We start from the raw sequence: 26,068 nt of genomic DNA, 5'->3' as shown, positions 1-26,068 counted from the left end.
TTAGTAAATGACAAACCACAAATTGAATGAAGATCTGACTCAAAGTTAACACTCTGTGAAATCATAAGATGGTAGAATGCTCAGTAAATGTTTGCTGACTATTCATATTGTTATTTAAAAAAAATACTCACAGAATGATCTACATAAACAATCTATGCACAAATAGGTTTCTTAATCCCAAGAATTTCACCTGCACAACAGGAATCCCCAGTATCATGTTTACAAAACTATAAACTCTTACTTTCAAGACAAGAGACAGAACTCAACTTGGCTAACATAGTGAGTTGGTGGCAAAGAAAGAAAAAACACAAGATAAATGAACTTAATATAGAAGAGCCTTTATGATCTAGCCCTGTGCTTTTCCAATCTCATCTCTTGTCATTATCTACACCCAGTATTCTTTATCCTATGTGGAAATTTATTCCCACAAGTTAGTGAAAACATGCTTTGTTTCCCCCCATTTTCAAGTCTTTGCATTTTTGTTCCTTCTGATTATAAAGGACCCCATTCCTTGTCATCTGGATCAATTCCTACATATTCTTTGTAGGACCAACTCAAATAGTATTTCCCATCAACGAATCCTCTGACTTCCCCAGGCTTAGACAAATGCTTGCTCCCTATTCTTCCAAAACACCATGTACCCTATAATTAAACTTTTTACATGAATGAAATTATTCATTTAGTCTCTCCAGGACTATACTTGAGAGAAGGAATCTTGTCATTCACATTGGCTTCTTCAGCATCTGAAGCCTAATCAGGTTCTTTGTCTATACATTTATATTTTGCTACATGTCCCAAAGGATCAAGGCAAAAGCAGTTAAGAAATATTTACTGAAGTAATGAAAATGGGTGTTTTATCACTTGAAAGGAGCTTGGTTTTTGTTTGTTGGTCAAATCCCAAACTCTTCTTCATACATAAGACAGAAAATAAATACACCAAACTCATTTAATACTGGTAGTCAGAAGCAACCTGTTTATCTGCAAAACCAAAGAAGTCACAATGTTTAAAAGGAATACCTTAACAAGCAGAACTACATATATGCACAAACCACATCTATCTGCAGATCAGATGGATGAATAAATTGCTGTTACTTACTGCTCTATCCCAATACAATTAATCCTGTTTCTCATTCACGACCAAAGTATTTAATTGTCCACTCTGCATATCCAACTTTACCTGCAGTGCTTGTTCTTGGATATCACGAAATAATTCCATATCTTTCTCAGTCATGATTTCCTGGCTCCCAAAAAGCCGTTCCTCACTTTCTTGTTTGCCATCCCAGCCATCCTGATTGTCTGCACATAAAGAAAGGGCTCACATGTTATTAACTTTATCCTTAGTTTAATACATGAATTAGGAAACATTTCAAAAGTGTTGATTTCAGTTTGAAGACCTTAATATTATAAAAGAAGAGGATACGAGTAAATGGACACCTAGAAAGATGTATCAGTAAATAATATGTACATATTCTATCTGCTTTATGATGGAAAATCTGAACTGTCCTAAAACTTCTTAAAATTATCACATAACTAAATCTGAACTTCAGCAAGACATTAGATTTTAGTATAATACATATAAAAGTTTGATGAGCACCAAGTGGTGATGTATGGAAGTGCTGAAATACTATATTGTACATCTGAAACTAGTATTACACAATTTTATACTGTGTATGTTAACTAACTAGAATTTAAATAAAAACTTAATAATAATACAAAATCAGAATAAAGGTCTAAGGAATATGAAACCTACTTTGAAATAATCTGAATATAAAAGTTTTACTATGAATTTAACATATCAACATTCAAATATTGCTTTTTCATACTTCAGTAGTATGGAAGTTGTTTATGTTTTACCAGGACATGATTTTCATCATATGGGACCAAAACAGGGAAAATTTGTTCCTTTTATAATTCTCAATGATTCCACAATCAATATAAGGCCAGTACATTCTTATCTCAGCAAGAAGATAACCTTTGAAATAACTACCGTAACTCCCCACACATTCTGGGTGCCATTTTAAATAAAGCAGAACTCCACAAATCTGAGGATCACAGATGATAATCCTCGGGGTAAGTATGAGAAATTATAATAAACATCCATAAATGACACATCTTCCTCAGATGGGCAAGGAAATTCATGAAAGGAGTACTGGAGGGATTATGTAGATCGTTATCCTCTGCATTTGAATATGACACTGTTGACGGACGAATTTCCTCTTTGTAGGAGTATGGCTGAAAAGACAGTTCTTTTCAAATTAAATAGACATATAGGCTGTCAACAGACACCTGTGCACTTAGTATAAGAAGAATAAGGACAAGGACTCACTGCTGAAAATATTCCCAAATTGAAAAATATGTATCTGAAGATCCTTTGTGATTTTAATGCCCCCTAGTGCACGACACAGATGGATGCAGGCACAAATCTAGTACGGCATTCAGTAGCATTCTATCATATATATGGTGCAGATTGTTCCTTAAACTCTACAATTCATAAGAAACTTATAGAGCCAATTATAGCAAAAACTCACACCAATGCAGAAAAGTCAATATTGATTCTCCATATATTTTACACATTTGCTCTAATTATTTCTATTTCTAAAACTTTCCAGGAGATTCTTATAATAATCCATCTCCAATCAAACAGTTTATTCAAAAATGGCTTTCATTAGAATCTGCTTTAGATTCTTTCTTCCTAAGCTCTAAAGGACTTGTATATTTTCTTAAACATACTCAGGCTGGAGCTACAGTGTACATGGCTGATAAAGACATGAAAAGTACCTGAATGCTCAAAGAGTAATTAGTTGATTGCCCCTCTGGTGAAAAGCCAATCAATACAAGCATAAAAAGAGGGAACTGATAATGATGAGGATTTCCTCTCTTGTGCTGGACCAATCAACCATTTATATAAGCAGGAATGAAGAAGCAGTGAATACAACTACCAATGGGAAATTCAGAGGAAAGAAATCAAAGCTAAGAAATTCTCTTGCAGTATATTAGACACTCACTACACCTTTGGCCGTTGTGAACCAAGAATCCATTCTCATTCTTCTACTTTCCTCAGAGACTTTTCTACTTACTTCAGAGGGTTACATTCTCTAAATTCAAGGCACTAAATAGCAAGACCAGTTTAAGCTTTAATTATCAAGATAGATAATCAAAATTTTTCTCCTCTGATTTGAATTACCTGCTACACTATTAAGTCTTCTCTACAGATCTTTTCTACCTTGAAAACTAGGGACCTTAGCCTCATATTTAAGTATGAAATGAATAAAAGAGGGGATGTTACAACTGATACCAGAGAAATACAAAAAAATCACAAGAGACTACTATGAACAATTATACACCAAAATGCTGGGCCTATTTGGAAGAAATGGATTAACTCCTAGAAACATATGACCTACCAAGACTGAATCATGATGAAATAGAAAATCTGAACAGGCCGATTACTAGTAAGCAGACTTGAATGAATAATCAAAAATCTTCCAACAAACAAAAGCTTCACTGGTGAATTTCGCCATTCAAAAAATACTTAATACCAATCCTTCTCAAACTCTTCCAAAAAACAAAATGGGGAACTCTATTTTATGAGACCAATGTAACTTAACCAGACAAAGAGACCACAAGAAAAGAAAATTACAGGCCAATATCCCTGATGAACACAGATGTAAAAATCCTCAACAAAATACTAGCAAACCGATTTCAACAATACAATAAAAGGGTCACACACCATGATCAAGTAGGATTTATTCTAGAGATTCAAGGATGGTTCAATATCCCCAAATAAGTCAATATGATACACCACATTAACAAAATGAAGGCTATAAATCAGGTGATCATTTTAACAGATGCAGAAAAAGCATTTGACAAAATTCAACCTTCATTTATGATAAAAACGCTCAAAAAAAGCAGGTATAGAGGGAATGTACCTAAACATAATAAAGGCCATATATGATGAGCCCACAATTAACATCAACCTCAATGGTGAAAAGCTGAGAGCTTTTCCTCTAAGATCAGGAGTAAGACAAGGATGCCTATTCTCACCACTTTTATTCAACATCAGATTGAAAGTCCTAGCAGAGCAATCAGGCAAGAAAAAAAATAAAAGGTATCCAATTTGGAAAAGAAGTAAAACTTGTTATTTGCAGATGACATATAGAGAAAACCCTAAAGACTCCATAAAAAAAAAATGTAGAATAAATGAATTCAGTAAAGTTGAAGAATATAAAATCTGCTGTATTTCTATACATTAATGAACTACCAGAAAAAGAAATTATGAAAACAATTCCATTTACAACTGCATCAAAAAGAATAAAACACCTAGAAGTAAATTTAACCAAGCAGGTGAAAGACCTGTATGTTGAAGACAAAACACTGTACAGATATACATAAGACATTAATGAAGGCAATTAATGAAAAAACAAATAAATGGAAAGATATTCCATACTAACAGACTGGAAGAATATTGTTCAAATGTCCACATTACGCAAAGCCATCTGATAGATTCAATGCAATTCCCATCAGAACGCCAATGAGGTTTTTCACAAAAACAGAAAAAACAATCCTAAAATTTGTATGGAACAACAAAAGACCCCTAATAGCCAAAGCAATCTTGAGAAAAAAAGCTCCCTGATTTCAAACCACATTACAAAGCCATAGTAATTAAAATAGTACAATATTGGCAGAAAAACAGACAGAGATCAATGCAACAGAGTAGAGGACCCATAAATAAACCCATGCGTATATGGTCAATTAATTTACAACAAACGAGGCGAGAATATACAATGGGGGAAAAGATGGCCTCTTCAATAATGTTGGGACAACTGGACAGCCACAAGTGAAAGAACGAAGCTACACAACTCTACTATACCGCACACAAAAAGTAACTCAAAATGGATTAAAGACTTGAATTTAAGACCTGAAACTGTAAAACTCCTAAAAGAAAACATAGGTGGTAAAGTCCTCAACAGTTCTTAACAATAATTTTTTTTAATCTGATACCAAAAAGCAAAAACAAAAGCAAAAATCAGTAAGTGGGACTATATCAAACTGAAAAGCTTTTGCACAACAAAATAAAAACGCAACACACTGAGTAAGAAGATATCTGCAAATCATATATCCAAAAAAGAGTCAATATCCAAAATAATAAAGAACTCATCCAACTCAATAGCAAAAAACAATCTAGTTAAAAATGAGGAGATCTGAACAGACATTTTTACCACCACAGACATAAAGATGGGCCACAGGTACATGAAAAGATGCTCTACATCAATAATCAACAGTGAAATGCAAATCTAAAACACAAGAAGGTATCACCTCACACCTGTCAGAATGGCTATCATCAAAAAGAGTAGAAATTACAAGTGTTGGTGAAAATGTGGAGAAAAGGGAACTTCTGCACTGCTGGTAGGAATGTAAATTGGTGCAGCCACTATGGAAAATATTATGGAGGTTCCTCAAAAACTTAAAAATAGAACTACCATACAATCCAGCAATTCCACTTCTGGGTATGTATCCAAAGAAAACAAAAACAATTTAAAAAGATATGTACACCCCCATGTTCACTGCAGCATTACTTACAATAGCCAAGATATATAAGCAACCTAAGTGTCCATAAATAAACTGCAGTGTGTGTCTAAGTGTATAATCTTATTCAGCCAAAACAAAAACAAAAACCTAGCAATTCCTAACCCAACCACCAGCTGTGCTGAAATGAAATAAAGTGGGTATGTTGCAAAACTAACCCCCCCAAAAAAACAAATCGTGCCGTTTCTGACAACATAGACCTCATTATGTTAAGTGAAGTAAGTCAGACAGAGAAAAACAAACACCATGTATGCTGTTTGTATGTGGAATCTAAAACTAACTAACTAACTAACTAACTAACTAACTAAATAAATAAATACCAAACTCCTAGATACAGAGAACAGAACAAATTGGTGGTTGCCAGAAGAAGGGGGTAAGGTAGAGGGTAGGAGAAATGATGAATTTTTTTGTTTTTCAGTTTCAATAAATTGAATTTTAAGTAAATAAATGAAAAGTAGGAAACAGCCTGATACATAAGTAAATTATCTGAAGCTGTAGTTCTCTCTCTTTCTCTCTTTTAAAGTATAATTCATGAAAAATTACAAATCTATTTGCCAAGATCTGAAGTAGAAAAATTTTGTTATTTTCTCTATACTTACTTGATCAACAGTATTTTATCTACCCACATTCTTTCTAATTTCTTTCTGGAAATAAAGCAAGCATCATGATGCTCATCACATGATTTATTTTGTAATTTATGAAATGTAAAGATATTCTTGACTTAAGGTTATGGCTTAAATTTCTATAGGAAGATTCTTTGTGGTTCTACCAAAAAAGCACCATCCTTTTCCTATGAGCTCTTATTTGTCCATTCTTGCAACTTCATCTTCAGCCTCTCAATTTCTGCCATAGTTATTACCACCTTACTTTCATCTAAATAAGTATCTTTAATATCTTCTTCTATTCCATAACCAGTGTTTAATAATCAAATAAACCTATTCCAGATAACTAGTGTTATTTCAAATAATGCACTTGTGGAATACATTTTGCTTCTAAGTGAACTTTTACCTGTGGGCCAATCTGAAGTGCTTGATTTTCTGTTGCCCTTTTTCCTGATTCTATATTGCTCAGAGTAATCTACCACTTCCCCTCGAGGTTTCCGCCCATCAGGGGAAGGGGTGAAGAATTTGGTAAGGCCATCAATGAGCCCTTTGGTTTTCTTGTTGAACTTCAAGGGGTGACTGCTATCTCTGCAGAAGTCCAAGCCATCTATTCGCTCTAAATATCCTTCTTCTGATGACGACGCTGATTGGCTGGAGAGAGTGATTTTACGTTTACGACCCCTTCCAGGACCAGTTCGAACTTTGCTGAAGGGACCTTTTGATCTAAAGAATCAAACAGGGGAAAGGGTAACTATTAAAAAAGAAATTTTTAAAAGGTTTCTATTTAATATATAACTTGTAATTGGTAAATAACCTATGGCTTTATTAAAAAAAAAAAACCACAGTTAAGAATATTCCATAAATCATAAATACTATAGGGAATGAGAAAAAATAGTTATTAGAAATATCTACTTCCAGGAAGCCTAATATTTTATAGCAAAATGAATCCTAGGTTGGGAGTCAGAAGGCATATTTGACTCATAATTCTGCCACTTTCTAGCTATACCTCTTGGAGAAATCACATTGTCTAAACACCAGTGTCTTCATCTGTAAAATGAGAGTTGGACCAGATGACAACTAAGACCCTTCCAAGTATAAAGTCTCATGATCTATGCACCAACTCAGAGTTACACTTTACCTTTAAACACAAGGATGTATTACCCTCTGAAAGTCAGAAATCAAAAGATTATCTCATAGAAATATTTTAAAGCTTAGATTTAAGATTTAAAATATGAACTACAATACTGGTGCTATATATTTCAAGCTGTTAATGCCCATTCCTTTCAGTTATTAAGACTGTCATCTTTAAGACACTCTTAAGTGTAGAAAAGGTGGGTAAAATTTTTAATAGAGGTTTATAGGCTTAAAGATATTTTGCATATTACCAAAGGGGAATTACTTATAGAAATACTCCATTAAAAAAAAAAAAAAACTACTACTGAATCTTGCCCCACCTCCTCCAGACATAGCCCAGTTTCCTAGCCCACAAGGGATAATTATATACCTGATTTCTGCTAAAAGATGAAAAACACATTATTTTATTTTACGTCAGGACACAGAAATGCGACTTAGCTATGACCTCAACAGAAAAAGCTACACAGTGATTTGTACATCTAATATAAACTACTGAGACTACATGAGAAATCTGTGAAATGCTATAGCAACATAATTTTTTCTTTGTTTACATAAGAGGAACAATATAAGACAGTGGTTGAGTCAGACTTTGGTGTCAGGCTACTTGGGTTTTAATCCCAGTTCAACACTTATTATAAAATGTAGTTTCCTTATTTCCTTCTTATTTGAAAAATAAGAGTAACAACAGTATCTACTTCATTTGGTTGTTGGGAAAATTAAATGATTAACACACTGTAAGACACTCAGAACTTTAATAACTTTGTTCTAACTTTATTCTACTGAATAAAGAGCTCTTTATTAAGAGCTCAGTAAGTATTAGCCCTTTTTATTACATGAAAGTGCCAGTTGTAACAACTGAAAATTTTTTTCATAAAGCAAACAAGTGACTCCTACACTATAGACAAACCCTATTCTTTTCTCCCCTCACCTTGCCACAAGTACAACTTACACCGTGTTTTGTTTCTTTAACCTGTTTTTTGGACGTCCTATTGGGTTAGCATAGCGCCGTTTTATCTGTGCCGCCTTCTTCTGTAGAAGTTTTCGTCCTTTTTTCCTAGGTCGACATATTTGACATATCCACATACCTATAAAAAAATCAAATTCCACATAAAAGCACAATAGACACAGATACACTGAAAGAATTCAGATACTCTAAGCCAGTAGTTCTTAACCACTTTTAGGTCAAGAACTCTTTTAAAACACTGATGAAAGCCCCCTAAAAAAATAAACACGAAAACATACACACACAAAATTCTACAAATGATTGGAAAAGACGCACAAGTATTCTGAAGCCCACATATGGTTGAAGTCCACTGATCCTCAGTTAAAAAAAAAAAACCATGGTCTATACCTAGCACCCAGATTCTACAAGAAAAGAAGCCAGGTTCCCTTAAGTAATAGATGATTCCAGGACTGAAGCAGGGAAAATACTGGATAACCTGAAGCATCTCATGGTGCCAGAAAATGGAAAAGTATTCAAAAGATGAGGAAGGCATGTCAAAAGGACCTACAAGCCAACTTGAAGGAGCTCCCAATAGCCAAATCTGGGTCATTCTGAACAAAAAAAAAAAAAGAAATAATCATGTCAATGGATTATAACCCACTGAATAAAATAAATACCCATCAGTCCATAAGAATATAAGTAATTGAATAAATAAATGGGAAAAGCGATAGCTCTTCTTTACAGCAGAATTCCAATTAGTAAATACAGAAGGGATGATGGAAGCTGAAAAATCATCAATATGCAAACACCAAAGTAAAACTGGTACAAACAAGAATCACTGATTGATGCTACAGTCAGTGCAAAGAGGAAAAAGAATAACTTTAAGGTCAGGTTTCTTCTGTAATCAAGTGATCAAAGTTAACATTACCAGTAATAAGACATATTAGTATTATACACCTACACTACAATGCACTAAGAAGGGCACAGTATCAATTCTGTGGTGTTCTTGTCAAACTTCATAATCTTAATTTAATCATTATAAAGAAAGAGACAGACCCAAATTGGAGAACTTTCTACAAAATCGCTAACGAGTATTCTTCAGAAGTGTCAAGGTCAGGAAAGATAGTCTAGGGAATTAATAGATTGGAAGAGACTAAGGAAGCATGATGATTAAATGCAGTATGAAATCCAGCACTGGATTTTGGACCACAAATTCAAATAAGGTGTATAGATTTACTAATCGTATCATATCAATGTTAGTTTCCTGGTTTCAGTAATTGTACTACAGTTTTATAAGATGTTGACATTAGAAGAAGCTGTGTAATGGGTACAGCAGGAAGTCTCTGTACTATTTTTGCCACTTGTCTGTCAGTCTGCAATTATTTCAAAATAAAATGATTCCTGCTTTAAGCTGCTATAAAACTTCTTTTGTAGGCATTAAATACAAACAAATGAAGTCCTAAGAAAATCTTTCTTATCTTGAAGGATTCTCAGAAGACCTGTTGCCCGAACTTCCAAGTAAATGGAAAAGGTAGCAAAGGGGGTATTTATTCTTCCAATACATATCAATTTAAGATTTTCCAGAAGCTAACAACCCACAGAGTGACATAAGAAGAGACTCAAGTTAAGATTCTAAGTGGAATAACTTAACTATACCTAAGGTTGAGTCCCTTTCCATCCACAGGAAAATTTTTTCTGAGCAGAAATTATAAAATACTCTATAAGCATTTTACTTAAGGAACCTGTTAAGTCACAAAAACAGAGTTAAAAATGGAATTTATGATAAGGCAAAGCAGGAGACACTAACTGGATTTTTTTTTTTTTTTAAGAAACTATAAGCATATAATAGGATGGAAGTTCAACCAACAGGCAGTTACATCCCAACCAAATACTTGTCAAGGAATAGGAGTCAAAAGAATAGAATACATTAAGCTATATTCTTATGATTTAGCACACAAAAATTATCTGTTTACAAATTATTTTATTAAAAAAAAAAGGCTCTAGGCCTTTCAAAAGTGATGAACAGTGAAATAACCAATACTGATATAATCAACATGATCTAATACAATTCCATTTCTTCCTTTATAGAAAGAGATATTTCAAAATTACATAAGGCATGTATTTTGTCCTCTAGCTATAGGACTGGCAAATACTCATAAATGAACCACTTCACTCTCCATGGATACTTAAACATTGAAAATAGAGGAAGATAATAATGAATCCATACACATAGGAATGTCAAGATGCCTAAACAGACTGTCCCCACCTTTAAGGTGCCAGCTCACTTCCTACTTATACAACCCCAAATAGAAAGACGGAAATTATTCTTTCATTTTAACAAAGTAGACAAAAAGTGCTTTCACGGATTTGCCCATTACAGTGCCAGTCTGACTTCAGGAAGTACTTCTCACCTTTTGGCATCCGGGTGAGTGGCGGATCACAACACTCCATGTGAAAACCTCGGTCACAGGAATCACAAAAGAGCATATTATCCTAAAAAAGAGAAGGAACAGTTCTGCTTAACCTTATGAAACAAAAACACATCAGGATCACAGCTTCATAAAACCTAGAAAGCTTCAATGATCTCACAAAGATGATGAGCTACTATAGTAGTAAAAGTTTCCTTAATTTGCATTAAACTGAGTAAATGGACACTCCAAGTTAGCAAAAAGTTTTGCTTCATCTAATCTTTAATAAAGAACTACAGTTTCATAACTTTCAGATATAAGCTAACTTTAGTTTGTTCTAATGGAAAAGAGAAAAGGATGATTTGTAGTTAATACACTGACCATTCCTAAATGAATGCCTCCATAATACTCAAACAAATTTCAGAAGTATTTCTTTAAAGTAGCTTAGTCTTTCTGAAAACATAGAATTAAGGTGTTTTAGAAACTACCTAGAATAGAAAGAATCCAAGTCTCAAATACCAAGTATTCTAAACCAATGATGTGTAATTGAATGGGACCAGTGTTTCAAATTCTGCTGGACCAAGGGAATGAAAAATAATCAACAAAACTTTGAGGAAAATATTAGGTGTACACTCCACTTCTAAATGAAATAGTCACATCAGAAAGCAAGGATACTCACTGCATTCTTGCCTTGATCTCGACAGGAGCTGCACGTTTTACACTCAATGCACTGCCACCGTAAGGCCTTCACTCTAACCGTTAATTCAGGGGAAAACTTTAAACAGGATGGATGACCTAACAGGAGGGGAAAGTTCTCAAATGAAACAATCAAGAATCATTTTGTAATTGTATTAAAGGAATGATGAAGAAAAAGGCAATTACCTTAAATCAAAATATATATCAAAGAAGAGATGCCCTTGAAAGCTTGCCATACGTGTCTCATCAGGATTTGGCATTCCAATTCAGTTGTACTGATGCTAAGTGTAATTTAGTACACCACCTCCCCAATATGATTATAAAACACCTGATAAACTCCTAACTTGTAATAAGCCTGCATTAAAGCATCATGGGTATACACATGCTTATACGTATACCAATACATAATATGCTCAGGTCATTTCTGGAAGGACACAAAAACTGTTTGCAACTATAATGTCCTAAGATATGAAACTATAAACATTTTGATTTTTAAAATATTTTTTATAAATTTTATTTATTTATTTTGAGAGAGAGAGAGAGAAACCCTTGAGTCGGGGAGAGGCAGAGAGGGAGAGAGAGATAATTCCAAACAGGCTCCTTACAGTCAGCGCAGAGCCCAACTCAGGGCTCAAATCCACGAACCATGAGATCATGACTGAGCCAAAGTCGGATGCTCAACTGACTCAGCCACCCAGGTGCCTCAAAACTATAAACATTTTGAATAAGGATTTTACCTTTCACTTTATACCCTTCTGTGCTCTCAATTTTTTAGCAATAACGTATTACTTTTATAACTGAAAATCTATTTTTATTAAATCCCATCATTTAAAGTGAGCTACTTCCTCATATTTTAAGGCACTCAAGCTAAAAACTAATACCTAAACAATATTTCTATTGTGATCAAAATTAACAGCAACAGAAAAAATTTTCCTCTTCCAAAAGAGTTAGTATCTGTTTGATTCTCAAAATTATAGAAAAGTAAATCTGCCTTCACTCTGGGAAGATTTGTCCTTTTCCTCTAAAAGTTGGTTATGTTTATTTTTCTTTGGTGAAAGAAAAGGCTGGTTATTTTTTCTCCTCTCCCTTCTATTCCTAAATTTCTCTGAGATGATATGAAGTTTATTATCAAAATATCACTGACATTAAAGGAAAATGGGAGAGAAAGTGTAAAAATCTCATTCATAATCTCCTCATCCTAGATTAGCCATTTCCTGTTCTACTTTTCCTTTGTAGACTTCCTAAAGGTGCTTGCATGGTTTTAATTATAGAGTATATACAGTTTTGTTTTGCTTTTCTTCATACTTTTAGTCAAGTAAACTTTATATTCTTTAAACTGATTGATAGCCTATAACCTACCTGACACTACTTCCCTATTGTTAACTAATTAAACTACTACCTGTAATAGAATACTACAATGAATTATTTTATATCTAGAGATTCTTCCCTTCTTTTATTTATTGACTTTGAGAGAGACGGAGAGAATACTCAAATGTGAGCAAGGGAGGGGCAGAGAGAGAGACAGAGAGAGAGAGAGAGAGAGAGAGAGACAGAGAGACAGAGAGAGACAGAGACAGAGAGACAGAGAGAATCCCAAGCAGGCTCTGAGCTGTCAGCATGGAGCCAGATGTGGGGCTCGATTTCACGAACCGTGAGATCATAACCCGAGCTGAAATCAAGAGTCAGATGCTTAACCGACTAAGGCACCCAGGTGCCCCATCCTTCTTTTAAATTAATTCCTTAAAATAAATTTCTGTAAGTGGGGTTGGTAAGTGAAATGAAAGAAACATACCAGCAAAGTACCAATGTTTTAATACAATTTCATCAACTCTAGGTTTGGGCTCTTTTATCTTTCAAATTTTATTATTATAAAAGTTATAAAACAGCTTTCACTGCTGCACTGGTGTGCATGCCTATAATTACTTGGGTAAAATGTTTTTTTAATATGTTCAACAATTAACTTTCGTTCATAGGCTCTGCCCTTTGACTTTATGCTAGAAATGTAAGCACGCTCTTCATAGCTTTTGGCCCTTTATCATATTTAATGCAATTATTTTCCCCAAAACTTTTTTGCTTTTTAAAATTTTGGGTATTTTAGTTCTCACTTTGGCAATATCAAATATCATATACTTAACTATGTTCATAGTTTTCTTCCTTGCCTACTGTAATAGTCAGGCTCCAAGCTGCCCTCCAAACGTTCTTGTCTTCTGGCAAGAATACCAATTGACACCTGTGTAGTTCCCTCCCACACAGAATAGGGCTGATTTGTGTGCTGCAATGACAGGCTACGGCTAGGTAACAAAAGATACTGCCGATTCCACCTTGCTACCTCTATCAGATACCTGCTTAGGGGATGCTGTGGGCAATTCATTTTTTTTTTTTTAATATGAAGTTTATTGTCAAATTGGTTTCCATACAACACCTAGTGCTCATCCCAACAGGCGCCCTCCTCAATGTGCTGTGGGCAATTCATACAGCCCTATGAAGAGGTCCACATGGCAAAGAACTGAGGCTCCCTGTCAACAGGCAGCATTAACATGCCAGCCAAGTGAGTCATCATGGAATGGAAGCCTTCAGATAACTGAGTACCAGTTAAAATCTTGATTGCAACCTCATGAAAGATTCCAAGTAAAAATGATTTAGGCAGGCCATTCCCAAATTCCTAACAGGAACAACATGAATTAAAAACTGTTGTTGCTTTTAGCTGCTATGTTTTGGGGTGGTTTGCTTCTATAGCAACAGATAACCAATAGTTATTTATTCTACTAGTTCTTTAAAAGTTCCCTCTACTGTTTTCAAATTGCAAAGAACTCAGAGACCACCCCAAATATAATGCTTCTTAGAAGACAGGGGTATACCACAACTCTCCTTCCACCCCCATTTTATTCCCACCTCACCTGAGTAGATTTTTATCTGTTTTATGTATTTGGGCTCCCATACAATTTCTTAAGGGTGCTCCTACTAAAATAGTTTGGAAGTCAATGCATTATAGGACATGTCACTATATTTTTATCTAATATTTTATGATTTTATGGTTTATATTTAACTGTAAAATCCATCCCAAGTTCATTACTGTTTGTGATTATTATGCTGGAATATGGTCACCTACCACTCAAGATCTCTTCCCACCTTCTTTTAAAGCCTTCTATAAACAAAAACCAAAAAGCTAAAAACTGTACTTCCTAGACTCTTTTGCAGCTTGGCTCTAGATATGAATTAACTCCTACCAACTGGATGTTTGAGTGACTTTTTGAAAGGGAGAAATGAAACAAAGACCACTTTTCTTCTGGTACTGCCAGTACCCAGCCACTTTTCACCTTCGTGGCCATCCAGAGGTAAATGTGGCGATGGCCAAATTCAGCCTTTCAGTATCCAGCTACAGCCCAGTAGCCCCCTGCTTCCACCTCTTCCAGATGGAGACAGATATAGTGATTCCCCTGGTGGATCACTTCTGCGATATTCTAAGATTAGTCCCTAAAGCCCAGCCTAGAGCTCTCCCCTTCAGCATTTCTAATAATTTCACAAATATTTTGTTCTCTCATTAAATTTCTTTCCTCTTGAAGTATCTAGAGTGATTTCTGGTTTCTTGACTAAATCATGGTTGTTATAGATATAAAACACTGAAAATTAAGCCAATGATCAGAGATAATGTTGATTTACTAAGGCCTTCCTACAAAAACTTTTAAGTTCTGAAAATATAGACCAAGAATATCTCTAGAATTGACAAACTAGAAGAGTCTTTGCAAAATCTTTTTTAGACCTCAGGATCTCACACAGCTCACTAAATTGCAGTGTCAACATTCCATTTCCCAATGTGACACATGTAAGTTTCTATCAAGAAGAACAAACGTGTTATCATCCCCGTTCTATTCATAAAGCCTGATGCATAAATCAAGAAAGATAAGTAGTGATTATTAAAGAAGCTAGCAATAATTTCAAACTGATTGCTGTGATTTGAACAGATGTTTGATAGTCAAATATAAAGATCAACAAGAAAAAATAAGTCTGTGGAAAGATTTTTATAAAAAACAAAAATCCGAAACTAAGACCTGATTGAAATTAACTGAATAAAACATGTCAACTATACATTTAAATCCCTCCCTCACCTAGAAGATTCATCTCAGTTACCTAAAACCAGCATCACAGTATTGTTTTATAAGGATCAAGGATACCATCTCAGTTAAATACACTTCCCTCCTGCCTGAGAGCATACATCAGAAGGAATAAAGGAGATTACATACCACTGTTGCCACAGTCGGCACAGGAGATGAGTTCTTCTGGCTTCTTTTCTCGGTTTTGTTCTTTTGTACCAAGACAGAAACTACAGATGGGGATTGGTTCAGCAACGGGCTATAAAGAAAAAAACAATTCACTCAGGTACGAGTACTTTATTTTCAGTATTAATTCAAAGACATTAAAATTACAGTTTTAAATTCCTATGAGAGTTACATGTAACCAAGACAACTGTATCACTCTCCTAAATTTCCAACTAAGTAAGGGAGTTTTAACAAAGCCTGCTTTGGCTGGGCCTTTACAACTAGTCCTTCTAGTGACAACTTTGGTCCAAAAAAATCACATACCAACCATCGTTTTCACTCAGAAACTAAATGACACAATATGGATTGGACAAAGCAAATCCTTCACCTAAAACAAAAAATTAAACTGAATTAGGCATAAGAAATCACAGTATCAGACCTTAAAAGGTATGTGGTGTCAGAGAAGTGATAAAATGTGCAGAAATAAACACCATACAAGGCAGCAGACCTTAAGTGGTAGAAGAGACAACCAATAAGTACTCTGTACAAGTATAAAAGATAAATTTCAGTTGTGGTTTGGAGGAGAAGGGTTGAAAGAGGAAGATAACATGTATTAAGTACTAGTACTAGGCTATGGGATCTTGAGAAGTTTGTCCAAGGACAATAGACAAAACAATTGTTAAAACTGGGTTTAAACCTAGGCTTACATGTGGCTCTACAACGCTACCCCCTTCCCCTCCAGCCCAAAGGATGGAGAGAAAGGCAGTGCAGGTAACATAAATAAGATAAATTTAGGTGTGCAGTCTGCTAAAGCCAGTGCTTAAAGGATATGGTTTCTGTCATAAGTGGTAGTAGAGAGGGTGGGTAGATCACTTCAGTTTGTGAAGACTGCCACTGAATGTCTTATAAAGTTGGATTTTACACTGCAGGAAGAAAACAATAGAAGGCTACTGAACCAAAAGAAAATCACCTGTATTTGAGCAAAACATCCAGTAGCAATATCAAAGATGAATGAGGAGAAACCTAAAGATGGATAGAACATTTAAACAATGACCACAATAGTCTGGTGAAGACAAGAACCTGAACCAAAGCTAAAAAAACGGAACAGAAAAAACAGCTATGGACTTAGAAATAAACTAGTTGTGGAAGGTAATAGAAAAGGAAATGAGTTTAATAAGAGTGACTTAATGAAAAGATGGTGTGAAAGGTAAGTCATTTTAAAGAAGAAAATCAGAAGAAAACCAAAGATGCTGAGTCTGATTTTAGATGTGTTTAGCTGGAGGCAATCTCAGTCAAATCTCAACCACTTATATGGGAGAGAGGCATAAAGACCTCAAGATTCTTTTAGACAACTGGTGAAAACATAAAATGTCTGTCAGTGCTATTACAGAAGTGTTACAATGAGAAACAACAGAGGAATCAAGCAGGGGAAATGGGTAGCAAGGAAAGGTTTCCCAGACTTAAGTTCTTCTGGAGGTACTTGACAGGGAAGGTGTTCAAAGAAAATATAGAATCAAGCTTGAGAGGAGGGGGATGAGCTTAGTTTGGGACTGACTCATGGAGCTTAAAATGCCTATGGAGCACCTATGTAGCAATGCCCATGGGCTTTGTGATACAGGAATCGGAAGTCCAGGAGAATGGTTAGTCTGGAAATAATCTAGAAATCATATACCTATAAAATGGCATTAAGATTCTCAAAATTGAGGAGTTCTCCCATGGAGAACAGGTAGAAAGAAGAGACCTAAGGTCAGAATACCAAAATACAAGTGGCTGTTAGAGGAAAAATCCTGAAAAGGAAGTGGATTAGTGAGAGAGTTGGATGGTACATCAATAATGTCCAACACAAGCAAATTAACAGTATTGCTCAGCCAAGAGATGAAATGAGAGATGAAAAGCTGGAAGTTGTCTTAATAATTGTGGCTGTGGTAAAGACTACCGCATGCTTTCTTTAAAAAGGAATATAAAAAAGAACCAGGGAGTAAAGTTAGGAAAGACTTCACTGAGGAGTAGAAATTGGAAGTAAACACTAAGTGAGAAGACCAGCCACAGAATGGAAGCTATTAACAACATATTTAACTAACAAATGGCTCACAGCCAGAATATATTAAGAACTCTTACCTGTCAGTATGTAAAAGACAGACAATTCAATAGAACACTAGGCAAAAGTCTTCACCAGGCACTTGACAACAGCAGGTACGTAAATAATAAATGGCCAATAAACATAAGAAAAGATGCTCAACCCATTAGCCATCAAGGAGGTAGAGCTTCATGAACGGCTAAAATTATAAAGACTGGCAATAGTTAAGTGCTGATAAGAAACTAGAACAACAGAACTCTTAACACTGCTGATAGGAATATAAATTGACAAAACTACTCTGAAGACGATTTGACAGTATGCACTAAAATTAAAGGCATATCATATGACTCAGCACTTCCATTCCTAGCAATATACCCACCAAATGAAGTACACACACATATGTACAATAAAACATACACAAAAATGGTAAGAACAGCATTATTCATAACAAAATTTACTCAAACAAAAATTACCCAAATAACCAGCAATGGGTGTACAGATAAACTGTGCTATATCCACAGAGTATTAAACAGTAATAAAAATAACAGTCAGCAACGTGGGTGACTATTACAAACAATGTTGAATGAGAGAAAAGACACAGAAGTATACATACTGTATCATTTTATTTATATAAAGTTCTAAAACAGTTTTATATAGTTATAAGTTGAGACAGCAGTTACCTTTAGAGAGAAAAGAAGAGGCAGTGAATTGGAAAGGGACTCTGAGGTGCTGATAATGTTCTTTTTCTTGACCTGGATGGTGGCTTCATGAAGGCAACACTGGAGTTTGGAAATTAGAATAGGCTAGAGAGATTTAAAAGGCAGCAACATGTAGGTGACAACTGACAGCACCCGGTGAGCAAGAGGAGTGAAGTTGTAGTAAAAATGAACAAGGAGAGGGGATTGGAGAAGTGAGACAAAGTCTAAGCAGAAGAGTATGGGGGCAGGGGAAGAGGGGGGACAAGAAAGGACCAGTCTGAGGGAAAACAGAACGAAGAGGAAGTCCTAACACAAGAATTTCAAGAAGCAGAGAGCAACCAACAATCCCAATTCCCAATTCCCAATTTGGGGAAGATAAAATATCTACTGGATTGCACAACTGAGAAATAGTTGAAGACCTCACTAATAGTGAGCCTTTTTCAGGATAGGATTTGTCTTATCCTATGACAGGATAAGAGCTAAAGTCATAGGAACCAAGAAACTGCCATGAAGGGACAGAAAACAGACAAGAGATGGCTTAAAAAAATGGCAAAAGGTTTTGATGTGTTCTAGGTATTTAAGATGCAAAAGACTAAACCTACTTAAATGTGGAGAAGACGACACACATGGTCAGAGAGATTCAAGAAACAAGAAATAACAAGAACATATTTTATGGTTAAGGTTTAGAGCTATACTATTCAACATGGTAGACACTAAACCATGTGGCTATTTAAATCTGAAATAAAATAAATTTAATTCCTCGGTCACACTAGCTACATTTCTAGTGCTCAACATTCACATATGGCTAGTGATTATGGTACTGGACAATACAAATATAGAACAATTCCATCATTTCAGAAAGTTCTACTGGATAATTAATACTGGTTTTGAAAAAAGGACGAATTTTAAAGCAGGGATAAAGGGACTGTCCTTCATAGTATAGGATGGTATCAATGCACACTATTTGTAGGTGGGATATGGTGGGAAAAGGGAAATGTTGAGGGTGCTCATTTCTGACAGATTCATTATTTCTGGAAAATAGGACATAAAAATTGCCTGCCAAAAGTGGGACAGGAATTGGCTGGATAGAGCAGGAGAAAGTGAAAGCTGACTGAGAAAACTGACAAGTGAGATTGGCTGGGTCTAAGAGCAAAGATAGCAGAAAAAAAACCCTCCTATCAAAATGGAAAGTGGACACACATTTTTCAGGCAAGAAAGAATCAGAAAAATATGTTATTAACATAGAGAATAAATTCAAAATAGAAGAGAGAAAAGTTGATGGAGTTCCTACAAAATGGCCTCTATCTCTTCACTAAAATAGAAGACAATGTCACTTACTTAAACAGAAGTAGACCAGTATGAGTTTGGGCATTTACAAAAAGCAAAAAAAAAAAAAAAAAGAAAAGAAAAGAAAAAGGCTGGAAGTCTCCATGTGGAAGATGATAGAGAATCAATTAGTGATGGAAAATAAAACTGTCAATCAGCCCTAACCACACAGCTAAGATCAGAAAGTGTAATTTGTAGTGTTTCCAATCAGAATAGCTCTACATCTTTCCTTAACTCCTCTGCAGCCTTGGACCGATAAAATCAGAGAGCTGTAGACTGATGAGATAAGCCAAAGGGTAAAGTCTACTAGAATGCAAATGCAAACACAGCTGACCTTTGAACAACATGGTTTGAACAATCTGGGTCCACTTATAAGTGGGTTTTTTACAAGTGTATGTTGTTACCTTATGATTTTTACTTTTTACTTTTTTCTTGATGGGAGGGACAGAGGAGAGAAAATCCCAAGCAGGCTCCGCACTGTCAGTGCAAAGGGGGATGGATCTCTCGAACCATGACATCATGACCCAAGTCGAAATCAAGAATTGGATGCTTAACCTACTGAAACACCCAGGCGCCTCTATTTTATGATTTTGTTTTCTCTAACTTACTCTAAGAATATAGTATATAATTATATAACATACAAAATACGTGCTAATTAACTATTTACATTATTGGTAAAGCTTCAGGTTAACAGCAAGCTATTTATTTAGTTTTGTGGAGCCAAAAGTTATATATGAATTTTTGACTACACAGGGGTCAGAGTGCTGCGTTAAGAAGGGTCAACTAAAACGGTGGGACACAACGTTGAGGCTGGATCATAAGCAGGTGGGGGTTGATAAAAAGTGTCTGGAGTTAAAGTACCATGGAAATCTGATGAAATGAAAACAAAGGTCCACAGGAAGAAAAAAGGATTGAAGACTGGGGTCCACAGGGAAACTTTAGAATTTGTGATTTCTAAGTCTAAAGTCCTAACTAATAAAGGAAACCTCCAATGGCAAATGTGCATGAATTCTTAAATATTTTGTAAGCACTGGGGCGCCTGGGTGGCGCAGTCGGTTAAGCGTCCGACTTCAGCCAGGTCACGATCTCGTGGTCCGTGAGTTCGAGCCCCGCATCAGGCTCTGGGCTGATGGCTCAGAGCCTGGAGCCTGTTTCCGATTCTGTGTCTCCCTCGCTCTCTGCCCCTCCCCCGTTCATGCTCTGTCTCTCTCTGTCCCAAAAATAAATAAACGTTGAAAAAAAAATTAAAAAAAAAATATTTAGTAAGCACTATTACAGACATTTGAGGGAACAATGGTAAAAGGCAGCCAAAGTCTCAACTTTCATAAAGTTAACACTAGCTGATGACAGAAAAAAGTATAATTAAAGACAACGAAATTAAGAAGGCAAGGGGAGCCTGGATGGTTCAGTAAGTTAAGTGTTCAACTTCAGCTCAGGTCATGATCTCATGGTTCATGGGTTCAAGCCATGCGTTAGGCTCTCTGCAGTCAACACAGGGCCTGCTTCAAATCCTCTGTTCCTCTCTCTCTCTCTCTGTCTGCCCCTCTCCCCTTCTCTCTCAAAAATAAACAAACATTTAAAAAAAAATTAAGAAGTCAAGAAGCTGGGAATGCATGATTTTAGAAGAATCGTATAAATGTGTTCAAGTCAGCAAAAATGATGATTGCGCCCAAGAATAGGGAGGTTTTGCAAAAACTTTTCTGAAGTTTTAGAGAAAACTGTTTATTTTTATGTTTTTAACTTTTTTTTTTTAACGTTTATTTATTGAGAGACAGAGAGAGACAGAACATGAGCAGGGGAAGGGCAGAGAGAGAGGGAGACACAGAATCTGAAGCAGGTTCCAGGCTCTGAGCTGTCAGCACAGAGCCTGATACGGGGCTCGAACTCACAAACTGTTAGATCATGACCTGAGTCGAAGTCGGACGCTTAACCAACTGAGCCACCCAGGTGCCCCTAATGTTTATTTTTGAGAGAGAGAGAGAGAGAGAGAGAGAGAGAGAGAGAGAGAGCGCGAGCGCGCGCACACATGTGCACACGAGGTGGGGGGAGGGGCAAAGAGAGAGGGAGACAACAGAATCCAAAGAAGGCTCCAGGCTCTGAGCTGTCAGCACAGAGCCCAATGCCACGCTCGAACCCAGGAACTACAAAATCATAACCTGGGTCAAAGTCAGACACTTAACTGAGCCACCCAGGTGCCCCCACTACACACTTTTTAAAAAGCAGATGGGAAGAACTTCATGTCAGAAGAATTTGTTCAATAAAAGAACAAAAATCATCTTAGAGGCTGTGAAGACCAATGTGTGACCAATGTGTCAACTCTTCTTCTTGGGTCTCTCCCCACCCCTACCCTCCTTTTACAATAGGGTAAGAGTACGAAAAGTAGCTCTACTAGTGGCATATGGACATAAGGTTATAATTCAATGTAATGACCTACTAGTGCTAAACCGGTACCACTTTCACATATAAAGTATATTATATTACTGCAGCAGTCTGGTTAAAAAAAAGAACAACTTGGGTTCAGATAAAGAATCCTGTGTAACCTACAGTCATAGTGGAGAAGAAGTCTACATTATAAGAAGCTGTAGGGCAGAGTAGGAATAGTATTATGATTCAAACTCAGTTACCATAATTAATAACATTAGTAATAGCAAAGTACTTGGTTAATCTGCTGCTACTTTTAGGATTAGATTATATGTAAGGGAGATTATATCATACTTAAGGGAGCAAACATACAAGGATGAAGAAAAGAGAAAGTCTGAAAAACAAATTATTGTTATTCTTCAGCACAGGAAAACAGTTCGAAAATTAAAACTGACATAGCAATTTGTGTTTTTAAATACGTGTCTTTATCATCTAGAAAATAAAGTTCCCAATGACAGAAAATGTTATTTAAAATCATAACTAAGAATTCCTTAGCAAAACTATCCCTATATATTCCTGTATAATCTCTGTAATATTACTGCTGTTAATATTTTTATATATGATCAATCACTTAGTATTACTAGATTTTATCTATCTCAAAACAAAATAACTGATGTCATTTAAGTGTTCATTAAAGTTGGTGCGGGGAGAAGGGGAGTGATTTAGACAAACTGGCTGCCTGGCTACTTAGAGCTGTGTAGATAGTTTAACTCAATTATTTTGATTCTTATCAAATGACCACAGTCTTAGACCTTGCCTACTTACTAGACAAAACAATTTGCTGATTGTTCTCAGTATGAAATCTTACCTAAGTTTAAACAATATTGATATTTTTAAAGTTTTTATTTAAATTTCAGTTAACATACTGTGTAATATTAGTTTCAGGTGTACAATTTAGTTATTCAGTATTGATATGCATAGTGTGAAAATAAGACATAAGCTGAAAAGATATTTGTTAAGTCAAATAAAGACACTGGTCCAAACAGATTCAAATTACAAAGAGAGTTGTCAGTAATACAGAGGGTACAGTTATAATTTCCCTAACCTACACATTTCACATTGAAGATATTTACTCTTTGGCATCACAGAACCAAGCACAAATATGATAAATTTTTCAGCTACCAAAACAAAACTAAATCCACAAAGAAATACTATTACTGGCAATGACTGTATCTTAATTGGTAATTTCAGGATTTTAAAGTGCAATTTGGGAAAGCATACTACTACTCTGAAGATTGGTCATTTTAGCTGATAAGAACACAAGCCAAAAAAGTGGTTTAAACATATTATCTCGGTTACAACATAAATCTGAGTTTTTCTTTGATCAAACAGCACTGCTGATCAGTAATTGTGTGATTTGTTTTAGAATATGCCTAAATAGAACATAAAAAATTACAACTCCAGATCATTCTCATTCCTAAAATATTAAGAAGCATGAAAATAAATAAGAAAGGGGCTAAAACTACATTGGGTTTACTATAAGATTTGAATCTGAAAATGCACTGGGGTGATTTTAGGACAGTGAAGAGATATTAATACCATTTTCCAAGTGAAACTCTACAAGCTGATTTCAATTATTCTGTATCACAAAGAATAACTGATAACCTATGAATACAGTTTTTAAAAACCTGTGCAGAGGGGCGCCTCGGTGGCTCAGTCGGTTAAGCGTCCGACTTCAGCTCAGGTCATGATCTCGCGATTCGTGAGTTCGAGCCCCGCGTTGGGCTCTGGGCTGATGGCTCAGAGCCTGGAGCCTACTTCCGATTCTGTGTCTCCCTCTCTCTCTGCCCCTCCCCTGTTCATGCTCTGTCTCTCTGTGTCCCAAAATAAACGTTAAAAAAAAATTTTTTTTAATAAATAAATAAAAATAAAAAAAAAAAACCTGTGCAGAGATATGCAACATGACATACAATCGCTTGTTCCCAAATCTGTCCACACTAAGTCTTAAAGCCTGTTCTCATATCTATATAAAGTGAACCTGTTCCTACAGCTAATAAAACAAGAAAAAAAGTTTGTAGCAAATGACTTTACATACCATTAAACGCAGCAGCCCGAGTGAACCTGTTAAAAGGTAAATCAGAGCACCTCACTCGGCTGCCCCAAACCCTCCATCCAGTCCAGAACCTTCCATCTCAGATTACATGCCAAATGAACTACAAGGCCTTATGTGACTTGTACCCCCACATATAAATACATAATTACACCCCTCTGACCTCATGTTCTATTGCCCTCTTCCTCTTACATTCTACTCCAGCTTCCTAGCTTGCAAGTCAGATGTCCTAATCACAGGGCCTTTGCATTTGCTTTCCTTCTATCTGCATGCTCTTCCCCAGACCTTTCCAATCTTTACTCAAAAGTCCCCTGCTTGGTAAGGCTTTCTTTGACCACTGCATCTAACATTTCAAAACAACTCATCAACCACAATAATTCATATCCCCCTTTCTTGCTTTATTTCTTCTCCTTAACCCTTTTCATTAATTAACATATTATGCACATGCATGTGCGTGTGTATCTTATTATTTGTCCCCCACTAAATATAAACTCTATGGGGGCGCCTGGGTGGCTTGGTCGGTTAAGCGTCCGACTTCGGCTCAGGTCATGATCTCAGGGTCCGTGAGTTCGAGCCCCACGTCGGGCTCTGTGCTGACAGCTCAGAGCCTGGAGCCTGTTTCAGATTCTGTGTCTCCCTCTCTCTCTGCCCCTCCCCTGTTCATGCTCTATCTCTCTCTGTCTCAAAAATAAATAAACGTTAAAGATTAAATAAATAAATAAATGAATGAATGAATGAATGAATAAATATAAACTCTATGAAAGTTCTGATTTCCATGTGTTTGTTCACGACTGTATTGCTAATACTGTCAACAGTACTATAGGATCCAGTAAGAACAGTGTCTAACAAACAGTATGCATCCAATAAGCATTCAATACCTTAAATTACCTTGTAGAAATAAAAATAACAAAAATACTATCTTAGAACAATGAGTTGGCAAGGGCCTGATAAAGATATGTGCATCTTAATAATATATAAATGTTCTGTTTACAAAGTAATCTCATGGCCTCAATAACCAAATTAATATTTCTGCCACACAACCCACTTTTATTCAATTTCTCAAAAACGGGGAGATTTGTGGCAGGAAGCACTTAGATTGCACCTTGCATCTCTTAGGGTGCTTTAAGCACATGCTGCGATCTCCATAATAATCGCCAGATGGCAGCATTGAGGCAAAGTAGATACTCTGATACGTAAACAGCCGTTGAGCAGCCAGCATTCTGACATGAGCTTTTGGAAATAACTTTTAAAAACAAAAACAGCAAAAATTTTGCCCAATGAGCTCTGCTACATGAGGTTGATACCATGAAAGAAAAGAATTTTTAGATATAATCATTTAGAATATCTTCAATATTTCTGTATTATGAGATATTCCAATCTGAAAGTCGAATTTTCATTTCCCCCCAAAAACTTGTCTTTAATTTTTTTGAAGCCATTATCCACTTGTCATTGTCTCCATTTTCTAATATCTTCTGAGGAACTCAAAACATCTTGTCTTCATTCTTAAACACTGACATAAAGAATAGTCAAGAATCTGTTTTGTTCTATGTAATTATTTCTAGTTCTTTCAAGACAGAACTGAATGAGAAGTTCTAGAATTTATGACCACCAGAATTTTCAAGTAAAAAGACTGCACGTGTAAATTTAGACTTATGACTTCAGAAACCTCTAAGAGAGCATTTCATAAGCTATCAGGCAATAAAGATGTGTGATTTCTTAAAAGCTACAAATTTTCTCAGGTTTTATGGACACTGGAAATTACGGAGACAAATTAACATAGCTAACATTAAGAATATGAAAGCACATAATTCATATAGGACTTGCTATAATACCCAAAGATGCACTAAAGCAATAATGGTCACATCATTCATTTA

General features: G+C 35.7%; 1 protein-coding gene across 4 annotated transcripts in view; it reads right to left on the bottom strand.

The window, feature by feature from the left end:
- Positions 1-26,068, bottom strand: part of KAT6A (lysine acetyltransferase 6A) — a 114,707-nt gene that overhangs the window by 39,673 nt on the left and 48,966 nt on the right. For 3 of the 4 annotated variants that reach the window (XM_043563144.1, XM_043563154.1, XM_043563150.1), the window contains exons 3-8: positions 15,608-15,716; positions 11,350-11,465; positions 10,674-10,755; positions 8,269-8,404; positions 6,592-6,908; positions 1,178-1,296 (exon numbers count right to left, since the gene is read on the bottom strand). In XM_043563144.1, coding sequence (XP_043419079.1) covers positions 1,178-1,296; positions 6,592-6,908; positions 8,269-8,404; positions 10,674-10,755; positions 11,350-11,465; positions 15,608-15,716 — 879 coding nt within the window. The remainder of the gene's footprint in view (positions 1-1,177; positions 1,297-6,591; positions 6,909-8,268; positions 8,405-10,673; positions 10,756-11,349; positions 11,466-15,607; positions 15,717-26,068) is intronic. The other variant, XM_043563157.1, reaches the window with a different exon arrangement.

This window comes from Prionailurus bengalensis, chromosome B1 (genome assembly GCF_016509475.1).
Source record: "Prionailurus bengalensis isolate Pbe53 chromosome B1, Fcat_Pben_1.1_paternal_pri, whole genome shotgun sequence".
Taxonomy (NCBI): Eukaryota; Metazoa; Chordata; class Mammalia; order Carnivora; family Felidae; genus Prionailurus; species Prionailurus bengalensis.
This window is presented reverse-complemented; position numbering and strand designations above follow the sequence as displayed.